General features: G+C 51.8%; 1 protein-coding gene across 2 annotated transcripts in view; it reads right to left on the bottom strand.

The window, feature by feature from the left end:
• LOC144149549 (calpain-9-like) overlaps nucleotides 1-20,554 on the bottom strand; it is a 118,531-nt gene that overhangs the window by 20,715 nt on the left and 77,262 nt on the right. For both annotated transcript variants that reach the window (XM_077681187.1, XM_077681179.1), the window contains exon 9: nucleotides 18,846-19,006. In XM_077681187.1, coding sequence (XP_077537313.1) covers nucleotides 18,846-19,006 — 161 coding nt within the window. The remainder of the gene's footprint in view (nucleotides 1-18,845; nucleotides 19,007-20,554) is intronic.

The following is a 20,554-nucleotide window of genomic DNA, read 5'->3' as shown; positions in this document are numbered from 1 at the left end:
AAAGATACGCCGTGCCGGAGTAACGCCGCCCGAACCGCCGACACAACCGGCGGCTTCCCCAGAGCCGGAAACGCTGATTGGTTGCAGCATCTGATGGAGCTCGCCAATAGCAGCGCCATAGTCTTCAGCGCCAGCTGCGTCATAGAGGCTACGTCACACGCGAAAAGATACGCCAATGCTCCTTTGTATGGCAACGATAATTTCCATGTTAACAAGGAAATAAAAAACACGTATTCTAGCGATAGCGCGCTTGAAACAGTGACATATTTAGTGCCCCTTTAACCGCGTTCAAGCGCGGCAGAATTTTGCATTTCACTTTCATAAATAAAGGGGCAGTTACTGCAAGGTTACCTAGGCGGCAGCTAAAGAAGCAGTTAGTTCTCTTTCAGTTGCACCGAAGGGCGTCGTTTCTGAAAACAGTCGACCAGAACTGTCAAATAATGGAGAATTCAACGAGAGAATGAAGAAATCACGCCGCTGCCCCGACGATATTGCCTTTTGTTGTTTTGTCCTGTTTCGCCCCACCTCTTTTGAATGTCATGATTTTAAGAACATAACTGCAGGCTGCCATTTGAAGCATTATGTTCAATTAACAACCCGGCCACACTACCAGGCTGCAAGCCGCATAAGGTTGGCTCAACAGCAAAGCGTGTTCACAGATCCACGGGGGGTGGGGAGCAAATTAGGCTCGCCAGCACGCATCCTGTGGTCCGTAACGGCCGCTCCCACTTTTTGAGCAACCTATAAGCAGAGTGGTGCCGAGGACACCATTGTGTACGAACTGCGCTTCCGCAGTGGACCGCATTCTTTTTCACGGCTTCGGCTTGGCGTGTCATAGCCACATAATGTAATGGCGCAGTCTGAGCACACCAGGAAAGCTCGGAGGAGAAGCGTGAAGTAGGATTCCCTTTGAGTGCCCCGTGTGCTCCTTTCCGGAACTCGGCTCGGTAATAATGACGGGCCAGCTTGTTGCGTGTTCTCACACCACCGGTGCGCGAGCACGCTGCGAAAGGCGCACGCTTGCGCTGAGCCCTGAAGCTGGCGAGCGGACCCAAAAGGCTTGGTCAGCCGGCACGTAAGCGCATGCAGCCAAGGTGCGATGCGCCCTTCTGAGCGCACGCGATTGCTATAACCAGTCGCAGTGGCGCGTTTGCGTGCGCAGCAACGTTTACGGCGTGACGGGTCGCGTTCAAGGTTACACATATGGTCCCGCGAAAGCGGTATATGTCTCCAGTTTTCCCCTTGCGCTCCGTTTAGTCACGTGACAGGGCCTCATTTTCCCCGAGCGATGAGCCGCGGCGGCACCGAAAGTGAATGCGTGTGTTGTCGGATGGGCACGGATGATTTCCGCGGAAAATGAGGGTCCTTACAATGCGGACACGAGAATAGGCATCAGCCCCATCGCATCAGGCGGCTCGTTAGCAAGCCTAAACTGTTTGGTCGGGATCACGGCATCATCCCGTCTTCAGAAACGCTGTGCACTCCTTTCGTCCAAACGCTTATTACACATGTCCTTCGCTCCACTTTTGTTTACACTTTCCCTTCAGTTTGACTTTCGCGCATTCACTTGGCTTTATAGCAATACCTCGGTATAGTTTATGAATTCGTCGCAGCGTAAGATACGTGTTATGTACACTTATATTTTAGTTGTAAGATTATTTCAAATGTTACGAATAGTTTGTGACTCCAAGGGCCTTGAACTCCCGTTTTTACTAAATCATCAACTATAGTAATTAGACCTAAAGATTAAAAGAGCCCTTAGCTCTTTCATTTGGATGTTGAAAATATAGTCTACGAAGTAGCCAAATTATTACAGTTACCTAGCCCGGTCAATCACGCGTGAAGTGCATTTTAATGACATCAAATATTGAGACGACCCAGGTCCAAAATTAAACGTCTCTCCCCTCGCAATTAGCCCAATTTTCCCCTTCCAGCCGCTAATTAGCGTGTGCATGTTGACAAGTACGTCCCACTCTCTCCGCTAGTAGCTCCGGGAAATGCCATACAGTGTTTGGTTGCTCAGCGGGTGTCCTAAAAGAAAGGAAACAGTAATAAAACATTTATGCCAGTACCAACCATAAATTTGATCCGCTTAAATTTATTTAGAACTGACAGGTACACTGCTAACAATGCGACCTCGGAACACTGGTTCATCGTACACAAACTGGAATTTCTGGCTAGTGGTTTCTAGAGTCCTCTGTTTGTATCTAAGCCGGTATAAGTATTAGTCGAATGTACAGGCAAAGATGCCGACGTCGTCCAAGCAAACGAGGTCGTCCAAGCAAGTCTGCCATTTAGAGCAGGCGGTAACGGTGTCCATGGGGCGCTGGAAGGTTGCTGGTTCCGTACGGAGCCCGAAATGCATCACTTGACCTCATGAAGCCAATCTGGGGTAATAACAGCCGTCTTTTCTAGGTACCATTCGTCTGCCTCTATCTGCCAGTACCCATATTACGGAAAAACAACGAAACCGAGACCGCGGCCATGGCTGCTCGAAATGGGGATGATCAGTTTAATGACACGGTTAATTTCTACGCGATGATGATAATAGCTGGTCTATACCCAGCGGGAGATTTAACACCTTCCCGCGCCCGCAACGTTCATGTTTTCCCTCAAGTACAAGCCCCACACTGCACACGGAACTTGCTGGCTAGTTGCTGGCTTCTCCAGGTGGCACCAATACTGCGGCTCAACCAAATTCCAGCGTGACTCTCTATGATGTTCCTTTACGAAAGATGCGCGCACTGCGTCCCGACGTCCATTTAAAAGCTTGAGTGGATCCTCGGGCTCCTTGCCGCAACACGAGCTGTTGCTCCGCTCCTGACATGCTTTCGTCTTGTCCACGTTGAGTCATCCATCTAGACTTGCCAGTGTTCGTTGAGTCTCCTTTCATGTCTCTTTTCGCTCCTCAACTTCCAGCGGCCTCCCTCGGAAGTCGGAGTACGACTGAAGGGGAACGTTTACATTCGCGGTGTCTCAGATCTGCAGGCAACGCATGCTTGTTTTGGGTGCGCAGGCTGATACGATCATGACGGTGCCCAAAGGTCGCCGAATTCTTCGTCGGCTCAAAACGGCTGATCATATCTCTCCCTCCGCCCGCGAGAAAATCGCTGCGGTGATGAACCAGAAGTCCGCAATCCTAAATGTTTGGTTTCGTTCCGGAACTTGAATATATGTAAAGCTGTCATGAAGTGCTGTCCCCTCTTGCATTTCCAACGGTGCATCCGCCGTCGTACACTTTCAGCAGATCCTGGCGTCGCCAAGTCGAAGCGGACGGCAACAAAACTATGCGTCCAGCTCGCTGAAGCGTTTCCAATCCAGTAGGTCGTCTGTAGAAAGTGTAGTCTGAGTGGTGTCGGGAAATTATCAAATGCTTGCTGTTGCGGTAGCCCCTGAGCAGCGGGTCTATAGCGGTGTTCCCCGATGGCTCTTGTGCCTGCCTCGGGTTCGCTTTTCAATAGCTTGTGATTACGCCGTATTTATTTTCGTGCTTGGTTTCAGGTCACAATACGGCTTTACGGTTTCTTCACACGGTGCCGAAGCAATCAGCGAGGGTGATTCCGCTTCTAGGCGTTCGGGCGGATGGAACGGCTCAGACTCCTGGATGGGTGTGACCTCGTGCGCTGCCAAAACGTTTGGTGATAGTCGAGTTTCCAGAGGTCCCGGTAGTGATCTGCTCTTCATGAAGTCGGGAACGAATATGAACTCAAACACAAACGGAGGAGCCTCTATCTTTTCTTTCCCGTACTTAACCTCACGTTTTGTCTTCCATTTGCCAAGAAGCAGCCGAGACGTCCTTGTCTTTGGCTGGCGTAACCTCGCGTTCTTCACAGTTGCCTCTCGTTGGGACACTCGACGCTACCTCGGTTCTCGGTCCCACCAGTATTTTTTTGGGGAGGTTCAGCCTAATCTTCAGCCTTTTGGTATGAAGAATCCTGTGCTGCAACGACGGCTTGTTCCTGTACAGCAAAGACTTGGGGGACGTTACCAGACAAATTGTTCTTGATAGTCGTATCTTGTTCTGCTTGAGGTAGGCAGCCCTTCTATGCGTCACACGTTGCGTTGTACGGAACGGTTTCTTGCACCGCCGTCATAGAGCAGTAGTTCTCGAGAGGAGTTTCTGGCATACGTCACGCTAGCCTGAGTCGAGATTGCGGACGTCATGGTGGGCGCAAAGCGGTCGCATCTGCCTTTGTTTCGTTCGCTACCCGTCAGTGACGCGAACGTCAAGACATCTGTTTGCTGCGCCGGCAAGTAGAGCTCCAAACGGTTCACAGTGCTCACGTTGACGATATCGGGACGGTTCGGGTGACTGTCGGCCGACGTCTCCACGTTCCCAATCCACGTGGACCCGCGTGGCTCACCGTCAGAAGTGGAAACCTGTAGCTTCGCCAAGACAACTGCCGAGGTAGATGTGCATGAGCCGCGTTGAGAAGGGCCATCTGAATAGGCGAAAGTGACGTTGGTCTTATGTCTCAGGTCGGCAGCCTTCGGAGACTTCAAGGCAGAGTGCAAACGGTTTATGGCACGACATATCTTTCCTTGGTACGTCAAGGCTTCGAAGTAGTCGCATTCAACTTCATCACTCTCAAAAAGATCAATGATTTTCTGATCTACCCCATGAAGTGCGGTGTCCTTGCTCTCCAGATGGTCCGTCGCCTCCTGCAGATCGTGTGGAGACGCTAAGGTGGCATCCAGAAGATTCGTCGTTGCTTTGAGCAGTCTCGACACTGCGCCACGAAGGATACGTTGCTGTCGGCACAGCCAGTCCATCGCACGCATTCGTTCGGTCGTCGATAGGTGGTCAGGGCCAGCCATGCTGACCTCCGGCTGAGGGTTGGGCAACGGCGGTCAACGGTGGTCAAAATCACGGGGTTCTGCGAACCTCAAGCCGGAGGGGACGTCGGCGGTCTCTTTCGTCACGCGGGGTCATGATACCGGGTCTCAAGGCACCAAAGTATTATGGAAGAACGACGTGTGTGTGTGTGTGTGTGTGTGTGTGTGTGTGTGTGTGTGTGTGTGTGTGTGTGTGTGTGTGTGTGTGTGTGTGTGTGTGTGTGTGTGTGTGTGTGTGTGTGTGTGTGTGTGTGTGTGTGTGTGCGCGCGCGCGTGAGGGCGCGTGCGTGCGTGCGTGCGTGCGTGCGTGCCTGTGCGTGAAAGTAGAGTCAGGACGAAAAATTAAATAAATGTGGACGCTTAGCTGGCTAGCAGGAAAACCGGCCTGTCGCCGCAACATAAGAGTGAAGGGCGGACACAACATCCCGGTGGCAGACTCCTAGGGCGGAAGCGCCTAGTGACAGAACCTCGGAAGTAGATAGCGGAAGGTGGAGGCGGCTAAGGGTCGACTCCAGATGCGTGCGTCGCATTTGGGAAAAGCTGCGGCAATTAAACAGGAAATGTTCTGTATTTTTCAGCTCATCTCAAAAAGGGCATTGCGGAGTTGGAGCCAGACCAGATTTATGAAGATAGAAATTTAATGGGGAAATTTCGCACCGAAGCTTAGTGATTGCTACCTCGCATAGCCTTGATTCACAAAACATCGGCTTCCATGCACGACGAAGGTGGCTATAATCTCTAGAAGAGAGAATGGCGTCTTGCTGAGAAGTCTAGAGTAGTTGTAAAGGTCTCGCCCCCCATAGAAAGCTATCATTTGGACATTGCACGACCACAGGGCCACCAAGAGACATACTGGCTAATTGATCACCCACGTCATTGTATGAGATTCCTGCATGTCCTGGAACCCACACTAGCGTAACCTCGCAAAGCTGATGAGAAACAAATGACCGGATGTGCGAATAATTGAAGAATTTTTTTCTTATGTTAATGCGGAACACACAGAGAGGGAGTCAGAAAGAATAACAACATGCGAAAATCTATGCTGAAGTTTTTGAAGAGCCATAATCACTGCCCATAATTCCGCCTGGAAAATAGGAGTGTAATCAGGTAACCTAATTGAAAAGAACCAATCGAGGGACTGACAGAATATCCCGACTCCAGCCTCCTCATCACTTTGCGAGACACGGTTAATTTCTACGCCATGATGATAATGACTGGCGTATACCCAGTGGGAGATTTAACAACCCACACTTCAGGTCTATTGACGAGAAATACTGCGTGAGAAATAGTTTCATCAATACCGAATAGAGGATATACGTTTCTGTTTCTCGTTTTTCTAACCGCCAATAAACTACGCAAAAAATCGTAATGTTTTATCCTTCCTATTTACAAGCCCCACCGTTACAACTCGGGGGACGTTGGAGGGCTTCATGACATCATTTTTGAGCATCTTGCACCTGTATTGATTCATGTTATTCGGTCACAACTCACTATGGTGGTTGGATTCGTGGCATCTTCAGTGAAAATTTTGTGATTAGCAGCGCTATTACGGCAAACTCCGGAAGGCGTAGCAAAGCAGTGATGTAATTCGCCGAGTAGTGCAAACCACTTACACCTTTGCTGTACCGAAAATTTTGGCTCGACGTCAAAATCAACAGTAGCTGCCTTTTCCTGTCGATGCGATTTGCCACTGTCGGACACCGTATTAGAAGCCGCGAAATCGACGATGCCTTCGCGTGAGCTAAAGCCCTACTCTTGGTCAAAAGGTGCATTCAGTGAAACTACGCCACGCTGTTTCACCGACTACGGCTTGGCGTAGCCTTTACCCGTCGCTACAAGCACCTCATTGGCTTTACGAGTGACCCAGACTGTGAGACATGCCATGTACCAGAGACTATTTCGCATGTTCTCTGCCACTGTCCACGCTATGCGCAACCTCGAGAACAATTAGTGAGAACATTGGCCCGTTTGGACTGTCGTGTGGTGTCGGAGGAAGTGCTGCTGGGACCTTGGCCAGACGCGAAGCGTTCCTACAGTGCATTTAAAGCTGTGCTGACATTTCTGCGCAGCAGCGGCCTCTCAGAGATATTGTAGTAGAGGCCCGTCCGGCTTAACTTTAACACATACACCGTATCGGTATAGGCATCTTCTATACATAGCCCTTCATCTATTTCTCCGCCATCTTCATCTCTCTCGTCCTCTATCCACACTCTTTCCTCCACTTTCCCTTCCCACACACAGAATAGCTGGCCAGATATACTACCGTCAGGCCGACCTTTCTGTGTTTATTTCATTTCAATAAAATTCCTCTCTCTCTCTCGCAGTTCCTCCTGTCTTCTGTGTGCACGCGGGCCGCGGCGCGGGCGCTCCTTGTCTTAGTACGCTCGTAGGCATAGTGTGGACAAGCTCGTTTCCTTAACACAGATTTGGATGTAAATAATACTAAGGAATAAACTAGCTGGGTACATACTACCTCGTCCTTTGGAGCGTAGGTGTTTTTGTTGTCAATTTTGTTCAAATAAACTATATACAGTAGAACATGCAGCAGTAGAACATGTTTTCAATAAAGCACACATTTCAGCTGTGTGCCTGGGAGAACAGCAATACTTCACGCCTGTGTCGTAGTGTAGAAGAGCCGGTAATTAAAATAAGAGAGTTTTAGCAGTTCGTATACTCCGCTCCGTCGTTTTCGTCGGTACCGTGTTGACCGGGACCCGACCGGGCACTTCCGCATACGTGCCGGTAGGGTACATTAGTTCCGCGGGCCAGCCGTCGCCATGCCCTCGCATTCGTTACGGGGGGAGTGGGGTGTCCTCCTCGCCGTGCCCGGTCCCGGTCAACACAGTACGAACGGAACAGACGAACTGCTAAAACTCTCTATTATCCGTTCAACGCAGCTAGAAAGCCATTTCAGAGGCTTGCGTGCCGAATCAATCTTTCGCTGTAACGGCTGCATATTTCGTAATCTGCTTCTAAACAAGTTCTCTCCTTGGGGGTCGCATGCTCCGTTGGTGAGAACGCAAGAACTGCTGCCTACTGGCTAGGTTATTTGGAAATCTCTTATAGACACCACTTAATAGCCTCGCTCAATAGTTTGTAGCGCTCAGAACCTGCCGGGAAGTGGAAAGAAACCAGGGGCAGTTTTTCTGTCCTTAAACCTACACCTAAAATTGAGATGGGCCACTTTGCCTGCGCCACCGGTGAGGTGGTATTAGTTCTATGGCATCCCCTTGCTGACAGCCTCAGCGATTTTCACATTGGTACGACCTGGCTGGGTTGTCGTTCCCGTTGTCATTTCCTCCAGCGAAGAGTCGGGCGTATCGGCATAGCGTGCTTTCAAAAAAAAAAGCGACGCAACGGTAAACAATTGTATTGCTGCCAAACTGGGGTTATATTGCTGCGGCGAGCCGAAATGTACACTGGCACATTCCTCCAGGGGATCCACGCCGACGACGATGAAGTACTCGGTGGAACGGACTCAGCTCGAGCCAGTGCGCGCTGGGTATGCTCAGCTTCCACTGCCGGCGGGGTGGAGGAAGATTCGTCATCGACGTTCAGCTGCTGGGACTTTTTTCCGGAGGACGAGGGCGTCGCGACGTAGCGCTGCCGTCGCAGGCCGAACGGCTGATGGGCAGCGAGGACGCCAAGCTGTGCCTGTCTCCAGGCTGCGTGCAGAACATCAACCAGAGCGTGGACCCGGGCGTGAATTTCTACGAGTTCGCCTGCGGGGAGCTGTGCCTGTCTCCAGGCTGCGTGCAGGCCACCGGTACGCTTCTGCAGAACGTGAACCAGAGCATGGACCCGTGCGACAGCTTCTACGAGTACGCCTGCGGCGAGCTGTCCCTGTCGCCAGGCTGCGTGCAGGCCGCCGGCACGCTTTTGCAGAACGTGAACCAGAGCGTGGACCCGTGCGTCAACTTCTACGAGTACGCCTGCGACGAGCTGTGCCTGTCGCCAGGCTGCGTGCAGGCCGCCGGCACGCTTCTGCAGAACGTGAACCAGAGCGTGAACCCGTGCGTCAACTTCTACGAGTACGCCTGCGACGAGCTGTGCCTGTCGCCAGGCTGCGTGCAGGCCGCCGGCACGCTTCTGCAGAGCGTGGACCCGTGCGTCAACTTCTACGAGCACGCCTGCGACGAGCTGTGCCTGTCGCCAGGCTGCGTGCAGGCCGCCGGCACGCTTCTGCAGAACGTGAACCAGAGCGTGGACCCGTGCGGCAGCTTCTACGAGTACGCCTGCGGCGAGCTGTGCCTGTCGCCAGGCTGCGTGCAGGCCACTGGCACGCTTCTGCAGAACGTGAACCATAGCGTGGACCCGTGCGACAACTTCTACGAGTACGCCTGCGGCGAGCTGTGCCTGTCGCCAGGCTGCATGCAGACCGCCGGCACGCTTCTGCAGAACGTGAACCAGAGGGTGGACCCGTGCGTCAACTTCTACGAGTACACCTTCGGCGAGCTGTGCCTGTCGCCCGGCTGCGTGCAGGCCGCCGGCACGCTTCTGCAGAACGTGAACCAGAGGGTGGACCCGTGCGACAACTTCTACGAGTACGCCTGCGGCGAGCTGTGCCTGTCATCAGGCTGCGTGCAGGCCGCCGGCACGCTTCTGCAGAACGTGAACCAGAGCGTGGACCCGTGCGACAACTTCTACGAGTACGCCTGCGGCGAGCTGTGCCTGTCGCCAGGCTGCGTGCAGGCCACTGGCACGCTTCTGCAGAACGTGAACCATAGCGTGGACCCGTGCGACAACTTCTACGAGTACGCCTGCGGCGAGCTGTGCCTGTCGCCAGGCTGCATGCAGACCGCCGGCACGCTTCTGCAGAACGTGAACCAGAGGGTGGACCCGTGCGTCAACTTCTACGAGTACACCTTCGGCGAGCTGTGCCTGTCGCCCGGCTGCGTGCAGGCCGCCGGCACGCTTCTGCAGAACGTGAACCAGAGGGTGGACCCGTGCGACAACTTCTACGAGTACGCCTGCGGCGAGCTGTGCCTGTCGCCAGGCTGCATGCAGACCGCCGGCACGCTTCTGCAGAACGTGAACCAGAGGGTGGACCCGTGCGACAACTTCTACGAGTACACCTTCGGCGAGCTGTGCCTGTCGCCCGGCTGCGTGCAGGCCGCCGGCACGCTTCTGCAGAACGTGAACCAGAGCGTGGACCCGTGCGGCAGCTTCTACGAGTACGCCTGCGGCGAGCTGTGCCTGTCGCCAGGCTGCATGCAGGCCGCCGGCACGCTTCTGCAGAACGTGAACCAGAGGGTGGACCCGTGCGACAACTTCTACGAGTACACCTTCGGCGAGCTGTGCCTGTCGCCCGGCTGCGTGCAGGCCGCCGGCACGCTTCTGCAGAACGTGAACCAGAGCGTGGACCCGTGCGGCAGCTTCTACGAGTACGCCTGCGACGAGCTGTGCCTGTCGCCAGGCTGCGTGCAGGCCGCCGGCACGCTTCTGCAGAACGTGAACCAGAGGGTGGACCCGTGCGACAACTTCTACGAGTACGCCTGCGGCGAGCTGTGCCTGTCGCCAGGCTGCATGCAGACCGCCGGCACGCTTCTGCAGAACGTGAACCAGAGGGTGGACCCGTGCGACAACTTCTACGAGTACGCCGGCGGCGAGGTGTGCCTGTCGCCAGGCTGCATGCAGACCGCCGGCACGCTTCTGCAGAACGTGAACCAGAGGGTGGACCCGTGCGTCAACTTCTACGAGTACACCTTCGGCGAGCTGTGCCTGTCGCCAGGCTGCATGCAGACCGCCGGCACGCTTCTGCAGAACGTGAACCAGAGCGTGGACCCGTGCGACAACTTCTACGAGTACGCCTGCGGCGAGCTGTGCCTGTCGCCAGGCTGCGTGCAGGCCACTGGCACGCTTCTGCAGAACGTGAACCATAGCGTGGACCCGTGCGACAACTTCTACGAGTACGCCTGCGGCGATCTGTGCCTGTCGCCAGGCTGCATGCAGACCGCCGGCACGCTTCTGCAGAACGTGAACCAGAGGGTGGACCCGTGCGTCAACTTCTACGAGTACACCTTCGGCGAGCTGTGCCTGTCGCCCGGCTGCGTGCAGGCCGCCGGCACGCTTCTGCACGACGTGAACCAGAGCGTGGACCCGTGCGTGAACTTCTACGAGTTCGCCTGCGGGGCCTGGGTGCAGCGGCACACGATCCCCGACGACAAGTCCTTGCTCTCGCAGTTCTCGCTCATCCAGGACCAGCTGGACGCCAAGCTGCGCACCCTGGTCGAGGAACCCATCCGGCCGGCCTCCGAGCCGCTCTTCGTGCAGAAGATGAAGAACATGTACCAGTCGTGCCTCAACACCACTCGCATCGACTCCCTGGGCGAGGGGCCCCTGAAGGCCGTGCTGGGCGTCTTGGGCGGCTGGCCCACGGTCGAGGGTGCCTCGTGGGACGCGTCCTGCTTCAACTGGCTCGACGTACTGATCCAGTACCGCAACTTCGGCTTGCCGTGGCAATATTGTCCTTATCAATATGCACTTCATGAATTGTTTTGTTTGATGTAGTGTTGTTGAAAAGCCGCCTTCATTAATTATTGCGACGCAGGGCCGCATTGTAGACCGGCGAGCGGAAATATACTGGCCGACGGGCGAGAGGGATGAGGGGCTCAAACATTTGAGTTGAAATAAAACTATTGATAGCACCACATACTTCCTCAGTTTGGTGAGGTATATTACACCTGCAAAGGTCTACAGCCGTCTGCAGACTGAGGCACCTACTGCATGCTTTGCTTTTCGTATACGCGCCGGGGCTGCCACGATTTTTTCATGTTCTAGAGACGTTCGTTCATGCATGACAACTTTCAAAATAACTGTCACCTACTAATGCTTCAGTAAGAGTGTTAACAAAAAAAGCTCTGTGGAAGCGTTGCCAGCTTTAGCCACGCAACAACTTTAACACTTGAAGTATACCACGGAGGTGAACGTAGAATGCGCCAGCCCAAAAACATCAGTGCTTCGCAGCTTGCGGGCACACTACTCCGCGGAGCAAACGCAGAAGCCACCACATCGGCCTGCGACCAGATGGCGCTGCGTACACAAGATGACGGCATCCACGCTGCAATGATGGGTAAGGACCCTACTGGAATGGTGTCATCATCATCATCATCATGATCACCACCACCCCCAGCCTATCTACACCCACTGCAGGGCAAAGGCCTCTCCAATGGATCTCCAATTACCCCGGTCCTGTGCTAACTGCGACCAGTTTATCCCCGCAAACTTCTCGATCTCATCTGCCCATCTAACTTTCTGCCCCCCCTGCCACGCTTGCCTTTTCTAGGGATCCACAATGTTATCCTTAATGACCAACGGTTATTTTGCCTTCGCATTACATGCCCTGCCCACGTCCATTTCTTCCATTAATGTGTCCTTAACACCCGTTTGTTCCCTGACCCACTCGGCTCTTTTCTTATCCCTTAATGTTACATTTATCATCTTCCGTTCCATTGCTCGCTGAGTCGCCCTCAATTTAAGTTGAACCCTCGTAGTGAGCCTCCAAGATTCTGCCCCGTAGGTGAGTACCGGTAAGATGCAGCTGTCATACACTTTCTTCTTCAGGGACAATGGTAGACTGCCATTCATTATCTGAGAATGCCTGCCGAATACACTCCACCCCATTCTTATCCTTCTAATTATCTCTGCCTCATGGTTGGGATCCGGTGGCACAACTTGGCCTAAGTAGATATATTCGCTTACAACTTCCCCTACCTCGCCACCTATCTCAAAACACTGTGCTGTCCCGAGATTATTGATCATTACTTTAGTTTTCTGCATATTACGTTTCAGGCCCCCGGTTCTACTCTGTTTGTCCAGTGCGGAAAGCATGCTTTGCAATTCGTCACCCGAGTTACTTAGCAAGGCAACGTCATCAGCAAATCTGAGGTAGCTGACGTATTGTCCCTTAACCCTTACTCCCAACTGTTCCCAATCCAATCTTCTGAATACTTCTTGTAAACATGACATGAATAACATTGGAGAGATTGTCTCTCCTTGTCTGACACCCTTCCTTATAGATATTTTACTGCTCTCTTTAAGGAGGATGATGGTAGCTGCGGATCCATTGTAAATATCCTCTAGTATTCCTACATAATGCTTATCTACACCCTGGTTCCGTAATGCCTGAATGACTGCTGAGGTTTCGACCAAGTCAAATGCTTTCTCGTAATCTATGAAGGATATTTATAGGGGTTCATTATACTCCGCGCTCTGGAATGGTGTATAAATTTGTAATACAAGAAACAAACACAGAGTGAAAGTGACGTTTCGCATCGTCAACACGGGTTGCGCGGAAGCCCCCTGCCGGTTTTGTTCGCCTCGTGCCCTTGCGCGTACTGTGGTATGCCCTCAACAAGCTATTTGCACACTATCGACAGTTTGCCGTCCATGTGTCCACGGCGTGTCTTGAAGCTTTCGTTGCCAGATGTTTCCGTGGCCTTTTCCCGGGGGCACAGTAAGGAAGCGCGTTCCTGTTCTTTTTACACCGGAGCTAAGTGCCAGTGGATTTTTCATCTCCGTGACCAAAGATTCCAGAGCGCCCTCTATAGGAGGCGGGGTAAGCCAGTAAGGCATGTGATGACACCTATGCTACGAAACCACCCATATTACATAGCGTTCCACGTTCAGTGCGATCATGAATTCGGCTGCCTAAGAGAAAGAGCAGACTGCTTACGAACCTGAGGATGTGATCTAGGGGCTGCCCGTAAGCGGCCGGCTCGACAGAAAAACGGGTGCCGCGAAGGGGGCAATTCGGTCAAATGACACAGGCACCACGAGACCAAATTGAACGAACAAAAGGGCGAGTATGCAAAATTTGAGAAGAACCTTCTGGACAGACATTTCGTACAGACATTGTGTAATCTGTATGTATTACAAAATTTGCGGGTACGCCAGCCGACATGCTACCGAGTAAGGTAAATCTGTATGCATGTATTATGTGAGTAATCTGTATGTATTGAGTGATTTAATATATCCACCGGTGTAAGTTTTTTGTGCTTTGTTTGTGCGCAAGGCATGACGATTTAAAACGGGCTCATATTTTCCTTTTAGTCCTGTATTGAGTGATTTATCTGTTTTGTACATATTCTTTTTGTTTTGTACACTCTTTGAATGGCGCAAGGGACGCCATTGAGATGAGATGAGATTATATCGCCACAGTCCAGTAATTCGACGGCAGCTCACAGACATTCCAACAGCACAGAGTGGCGATGCCGTCAATCCCTCGTTCGCGCGAGAGCGGGTGCGTGCGCCCCGCCCCGGCTTGAAGGAGAGGACGTCGTCCCTCGGGCGCTCTATCCACAGAGTTTCATAATAACGTAAACTACAGGGAAATCTGACGCTGCAGTCGCGGGCCGCCGTGGGCAGTGCCATTGCCGCTAGCGACGTTCTTCGCCTACTTGGCTTAGCTAGCCAATGGCATCTTTTTTGTCTCGGAGCCAAAACCAACAAAAAAGGGCAACGTTTTTTTTCTTGTCCCTCGTGCATGAAGCTTCTACATAATCACTCACAAATTAATCTTTTTGGCGGTTCAATTCCTTAATAACAAATCAAATTTGATGAACCTTCTACAGCAATATTGTTGCTTTTTTGCCGCCAGAGCCAACTTTTCAGCCTGTTCATGAGCCATGCCGTGGACAAGTGGAACGTGCCTGCCCGGTACATGACAGAACGCTCGCCAAACCGCGGCTCCCCTATACAGTGGCGCCAGATTTCCCTCCAGTATATATTAGTACGAAACTCTATGGCTCCCTCAGCTGTGACAGCGTCGCCATTAGACTGTCTTATGACTTAGATCATTTTGCTAATTAAACTAACTGCTTACTGTTGACAAGTTTCAACATTACGCTACAATATCTCTATGCGAATTTTGTTTATTATTATTGCTTTTTATGCACTGTGCAACACTGTTGTACGCTGGCGCCAAAATGCGGGCCCGCAGCTCCATCAAGCGGTCCTTAAGATAGCTTTTTTTCTGCCGGCCTCCGGCATCGTGTATTCTTTACATGATGCCACTGAAGTTCATTGTTCATTGTATTCAGTTGTGTGGCGTAAGACAGACTGGTTTGAGAGCGATTTGATGGTTGCTAACGGTCGGGATGTCGCTAAGCGTGAACACGCAATTGAAATGTTGCTGCGTACCTTCCCCGAAATGCTGACGTGGCAACGTTCAACGTGCAAGGGTTCCTTCCTGTCCAGTGCTGTGCCGTGTCTCTGTACGACAAACGGGTATACGCTACCCCTTCCTCCGCCAAGTGCTATGAAGCTCTGCTGGTCATCCACCATCGCATAGCGGATTGACCTTGGTTTTTTCTGTCGTTCATTGCCGAGGTGCATCCCCTTTGACCAGAGTTAGCCTGATGAGTGCCGCGTGACAGGTGACCGCGATGGCACGTGACTAGAACAGGTGCACGCGTGCTGAGGAGCGCTTTGATTCAGGGAGGGCTAGCTGTCGCGTGAAGTGCGACCAGTCTGCCTGTTGAAGGGATTGGCACCAAAAAGCGAAGAAACGAAAGCGAACAGACCCAGACCCGATGTGGCAATAAAGAAGTTTTTGTTACTCACTTGGCTTTCGCCTTCAAACCACGTAATGAGACTTAAGTTCCCGGGGAATTCTTTACCCAAAATGCGGCAGTCACGCGTGGCGTTCAGCAGCATTTTGCATATATTCCGCGCCAAATCGTTCCAATGGACAGTCGAGCAAACCGACGCACACACAGGCATGTTATAACTTTGTATCCCAGCTTCTTCTATGTAAGCCATTGCTTTTAACAAGTGTCCTTACTGTGCGCTACCGTGTTATCAATATAGCTTGTTACATCCTGCACGCATTGATGAACAAACGTGTAGTCATGTGATATAATCTTGAGTCGACGTGCCACAGCTTTGGAAACTTCGTACAACCACCGGCTCTCTTAGAATAGAGCCCACTTCTCTCAGCGTCTCTATCACCCCACCAGTGTATTTACCTTCTTCGACTGTCGAACAGCCCTCCATAACCTCGCTCCCAATGTGGCCCACCCGTACACCACCGCATTCGTTACCTCGCAATTAGCCTCCAATACTACTCCACATTTCACGCACGTATGTGTTCCTGGCCCCGCTGGCATGGGCAGCGTTGCCAGAGCAAACGCGCTAACCCGAGTGCGTTTCCCGGGTCCGCCGACCCTGTATCATCCGCCGGCAGCTCACACTCAGCACCGCGCTTCCCGCCGTTCTCACTTGCACAGCCAGCGCCTTCCACAACCCCTGTACACCCAAGAACCCGCCTCACTCACGAGGCTTCATGCCTCATTCGGCAGGCTCGAACATATTCACTCCACTTACGTCAAATTTTTCCCCGCATCCATCGGCGCCCTGGGTCCTGTCCCGCCGGCTGTCCACCCCTGGTTGTTAAAGTAAATGCACACACCCTCTCTTTCCCAATCTCTCGCCTCGATCACATCCTGGCCTGCCCCCCGGCTCCCGACATTGAACATCCAGGCTGGCCAGAAAGCTCTATGTGAATTTGTGCACCGTATCCGCGCAAGTATACGCCTCGAGCTTGCGATCGCTGCGCCACCTGCCACCGCTTCTCCACGGCGCTTACGGGATGAGCGCTGCGTGGCTGATAGGATTCTCGTTCGTTTCTTTTAGCCTTCCCGCGCCCTAAACAATTTGTTATGGTGAGGTCTATAAGCAAATAGTGCGTTTAGGGCACTTCCAACAGCAGATGCGTCTTGTTAGGGTGCTGGAATGCCAACAAGAGCTATCCGGGGACGTGGTTCTGCGCGCTTCTTGGACGCTCTTGCGAGCGTCGGCGACGGCAGCAGCATATCACCACTTTCACCTCCGAATACGTCAGTCCCAAGTGAAATCTATTGTACCCTCATTTAGACCTGATACTGGCACAGTGAGAGGTTGGTTTCGTTCTGCAGCGGAGACAACGAATGGGCCTTTGTTTCGAATATAACTTGCGCCTCTTATGGGAATATAAGCCACGCGACAATACGTATATTTCCAAAGCATTGTATCCTTAAATATTTGCCCGCTCACGCCTTATAGCAAGAACTAAGGAAAGTTGACGAAACCCCGGAAAAATAAATGGTCAAGTCCGGGAGGAACGGAATAGCTCGTACAGGAATGAACAAACCCAGTGCAGCTTCGGAAATGCTAAAGACGTTCGACTAAATTTAAGCCAGGTATGACTCACCAGACCAACTAGATGCGAAATGCATTTCGACATTGTGATGGAGGTGGAGGGGGACGCATAACTATCGTTATGTACAAATGCGGAGCGAAATCAAGGAATGAAGGCTTTAGTAATCACGCGCATAAGCTGCGCGTTCACTTTCCTTTTGTTTTTTTACTTCAAGCAACAGCTGATCACTCGGCGGACGCGTTTGTTGAAGTATACAGGGTAGGCAGTTCACAAGCGATAAGAAGTGTTTAGATTGGAAGAGTGGTATCTGATAAGGCCCTCTGATTCTAGTTTGTGCTAGACTCTGCAGGCTCCCTTTGTCATATGATGATGTTTCGAAGAAGCGTTTAGTCGTGGGCGCAGATTACTCTATAAGCCCGTCCCCGCGCTGGTTTCGGAAGATATACGTAGCAGATGAATGTTTGCGAGCGCTCACCTCGCGACAAGACGACCCAGTATAATTTTTTTTGTTGTGTGCTGATTTCCGAGTATAAATTTGCATTATCCATCGTACTTCTTTCGTAGAATGTTCGTGAAATTCCGGCCGCATTGGCTTGTCCAGAGTATATTGGCAAGCGTAGCTTGCATGCTGTCAGGTATGAGTGCTCCGCTAGATTATGCAAGCACACCAAACCGATTTACATCGTAGCGTATTACCGTGTGACCCCCTGAGGAAACGCTGCTTACGAATACACTGTTATTAAATTTCAGAGCAGTGGAATTACAATCAGCATTATCAGCTTCATGCATATGCCTGTTTCGCGACTTCAACTTGTGACACACACCTGGCGATATACAGACTGAATGTACAACGCAAAGATTGCGTCAGAAACATTTACTCTCTAGAAAATACACCACGTCTGCGAACAGAGTGAATTCTCCACATACATACGTATTTTCAACGTATACGAGCTGTAAATCTCAGTCGTGAACGTGCCGCAAAAGCGGTGGTGACAGTGGGGAGAGAGCAGGCTCCCGTGGCTGCTTTCGAAATGGGCCGCTAGGGGGATTTCAGTGGCGCCCCTACAGGCAGAGCTCGAATCGTATACTTGAACACTACGAGGACCCGGTGAACTGAAGACCTCCACTAGTGACCTGGACCTACGTGCTCTGGGCAGTAAAGTTTTCTCTCTCTCACTCTGTCAGTCACAAATCGACCCCCTTGAGTAATGTGTCATTGTTAAAAAATAACTGCGGCTTAGCTCAGTTAACCCTGGATATCAAAAGCGATATCTTGGTTTAGCATCGTTAAGTCTTGGTTTCTTTGGTTAACCCCTGATTTACTGTATTATTCTACTTAGGTATGCACTCATCTTTAGGCCAGATATGACGGCTGTGCCTAGGCCGGTGGATAGACGTGGCTGTGATTAGGCTTGAGTAGACACGCATTGTTAGCCACACGTGAATGGACAGCTAGCTTCGCGCGCTTGGCTTTCCGAACCCTCTAAAGTGAAGCAGCTCCCGAGCGATATCCATGGGGTGGTGAGACGCCACTTGCCAACGACGGCTCAAAGCCTACCACTCCCGCGCAACGCTCAGAGCAGACGGCCGGAACTCGCTCTCATCCATGGCCGAGCCCGCACTGACTAGGCTAGCGCGGCGCTCCTCTTAGCCAGGGGAGTCACGTGGTCAGGCGGCGACCCAGCGGCGGAGAGCGCATAAGCCAACCCGGCGCCGCCGCAAGCGCACGCGGCGGGTGTCGTGATGCCTTGCCAAGCTATGGCGCGGCTGCGGTCAAATGAAAGTCAAACTGCTGGCGACGGCGAAACTCGGCTCAATTGGGTTAGTAAATCTTTGCTCTAAAACACGCCTTTGACCATCCCTACCTTACCTCGTATATGGCGAATCCGACGGGGTGCAGTGCAGGCTTTTTTCCGGCGTCTCGTATGGCGTCTGTGACGTACTGCTGCGTCACCGACACCACCATGTGACACTTGCTCGCGCTCGTCTTGGGGATCTGCACATGGAACTGCGGGTTGCAGCTCGTGGTTTCTGCCGAGATAAAAGAAAGAATTAAAGGCAACGTTTCATACACAAGAAGAAGGAGAGGAAGTGGGATAAGAAATGTCAGAAAAGAAGTCAGTGTAATATGGCCTTCTTCTGTGTACATAACAGCAGCGGTATGAGACGAAACGGGCACTGAATGGGGCACCAATCAAAACAAGGCACAAGCAAAAGCTACCGTAAAAGGCAAAGCGGCTAGTCAAGAAGCGATGGGGAGGAGAGACCTGAATTTATGCCTACGTCATACGATTGATCAGGGCGGAAGACACCGTTTTCAGCAAGCCGTGTAAGACCCAGATGTGTTCACTGACACAGGCTTAAACTGCAAAACACAACACGTCAGGTGACATGATATTGTTGTTTGAGCTGCATGGAAGAGCAGAAGGGCGCTAGGTCATCTCAAAGTTGAAATTGGAGCTTTTGCTCACCAGGCCTCCACGTATAGCATATGAGGCAGCCACCTGTTATACAAATGAGCGCTTTCACATTTCGCTTCTACAGGACATACAGCCTCAGTGTCGAGGGACTCGAGCCCACATCGTCGTCCTCTAGAGCCGCCGCGACGGGTTTTTTAGCGTTGTTTAAAACGAGTCACATTTCAAAGACTGTGTGGCAGAGGAACCTTTCCATACGCTGTAAACTAGCTTCTTCCGCACAGCTATTCCCTCTTCATGACAGCGCTTCCAACTGCCCAAAAGGGACGGGCAGCGAAACTTTTGTTTAACTCCTGTATACACATACTCGCAGGACGTGATTCCGTGCCCTAAACATACAAATTGTGCTGTCCGGCCGGTTATGAGCGTAAATAAACGACGACACTGTGAAGGGACCAGGCTGTGCGCCAAGGTTATCTTCTGTTGCTTGGGGTGAGATTCGTTTGGCTGTTCAGTGGTGATGCATGGGCAAACGGAAGAGACCGACAAAACTAAGCACCCTTCGCCTGAACGGGATAACTAGAAACATTTTCAATGCGAAACAACGAGAGTTCGTTGTGGCTACAGAGGCGATCGTTGAAGCGTTCTACAGCTGAACAAAGGTTCGCTAATTCGATTCCATGTCACACATTTGTATCTCAATGGCGGTGACACACTTAACCACCATTGCACTGATGCGGGTTTTAGATTAATTTTTAGGGACTCGGGCACTGAATGGCACCCGTTTGCTCGCGTAACTTGCATTTTAAATTTTCAGCCAACCAAATCTTGGCGAAGCACGTAAATCATGCTTGTTGAAAATGAAGACATAGCTCATATTTTTTTTTTTTTTGAAGTACCCGCAGAAAGCTATCTAAAGAAACAACTCGTGCGGCTTAGCGGTTCCGATGTTAACTACATAGCATTTGCACCGTTCTCTGTGTGACATGCCGTCCTACGTCTACTTCTACCTCCAGGGCGTGTATTAGTTTCTCAGTGATAACTGCCGAGGAGCATGTTTGCATTTCGTGAACTGGGACAACCGTTTTAACCGCGTATGCACCCCATAGGAGCTTTTCACTACAGGTGCAACGTGCAGCTCAGAAGGGCACCTGTCCGCATT

Source organism: Haemaphysalis longicornis, unplaced genomic scaffold (assembly GCF_048455015.1).
Source record: "Haemaphysalis longicornis isolate Haplotype H1 unplaced genomic scaffold, Haemaphysalis longicornis Haplotype H1 scaffold_1, whole genome shotgun sequence".
NCBI lineage: Eukaryota > Metazoa > Arthropoda > Arachnida > Ixodida > Ixodidae > Haemaphysalis > Haemaphysalis longicornis.
This window is presented reverse-complemented; position numbering and strand designations above follow the sequence as displayed.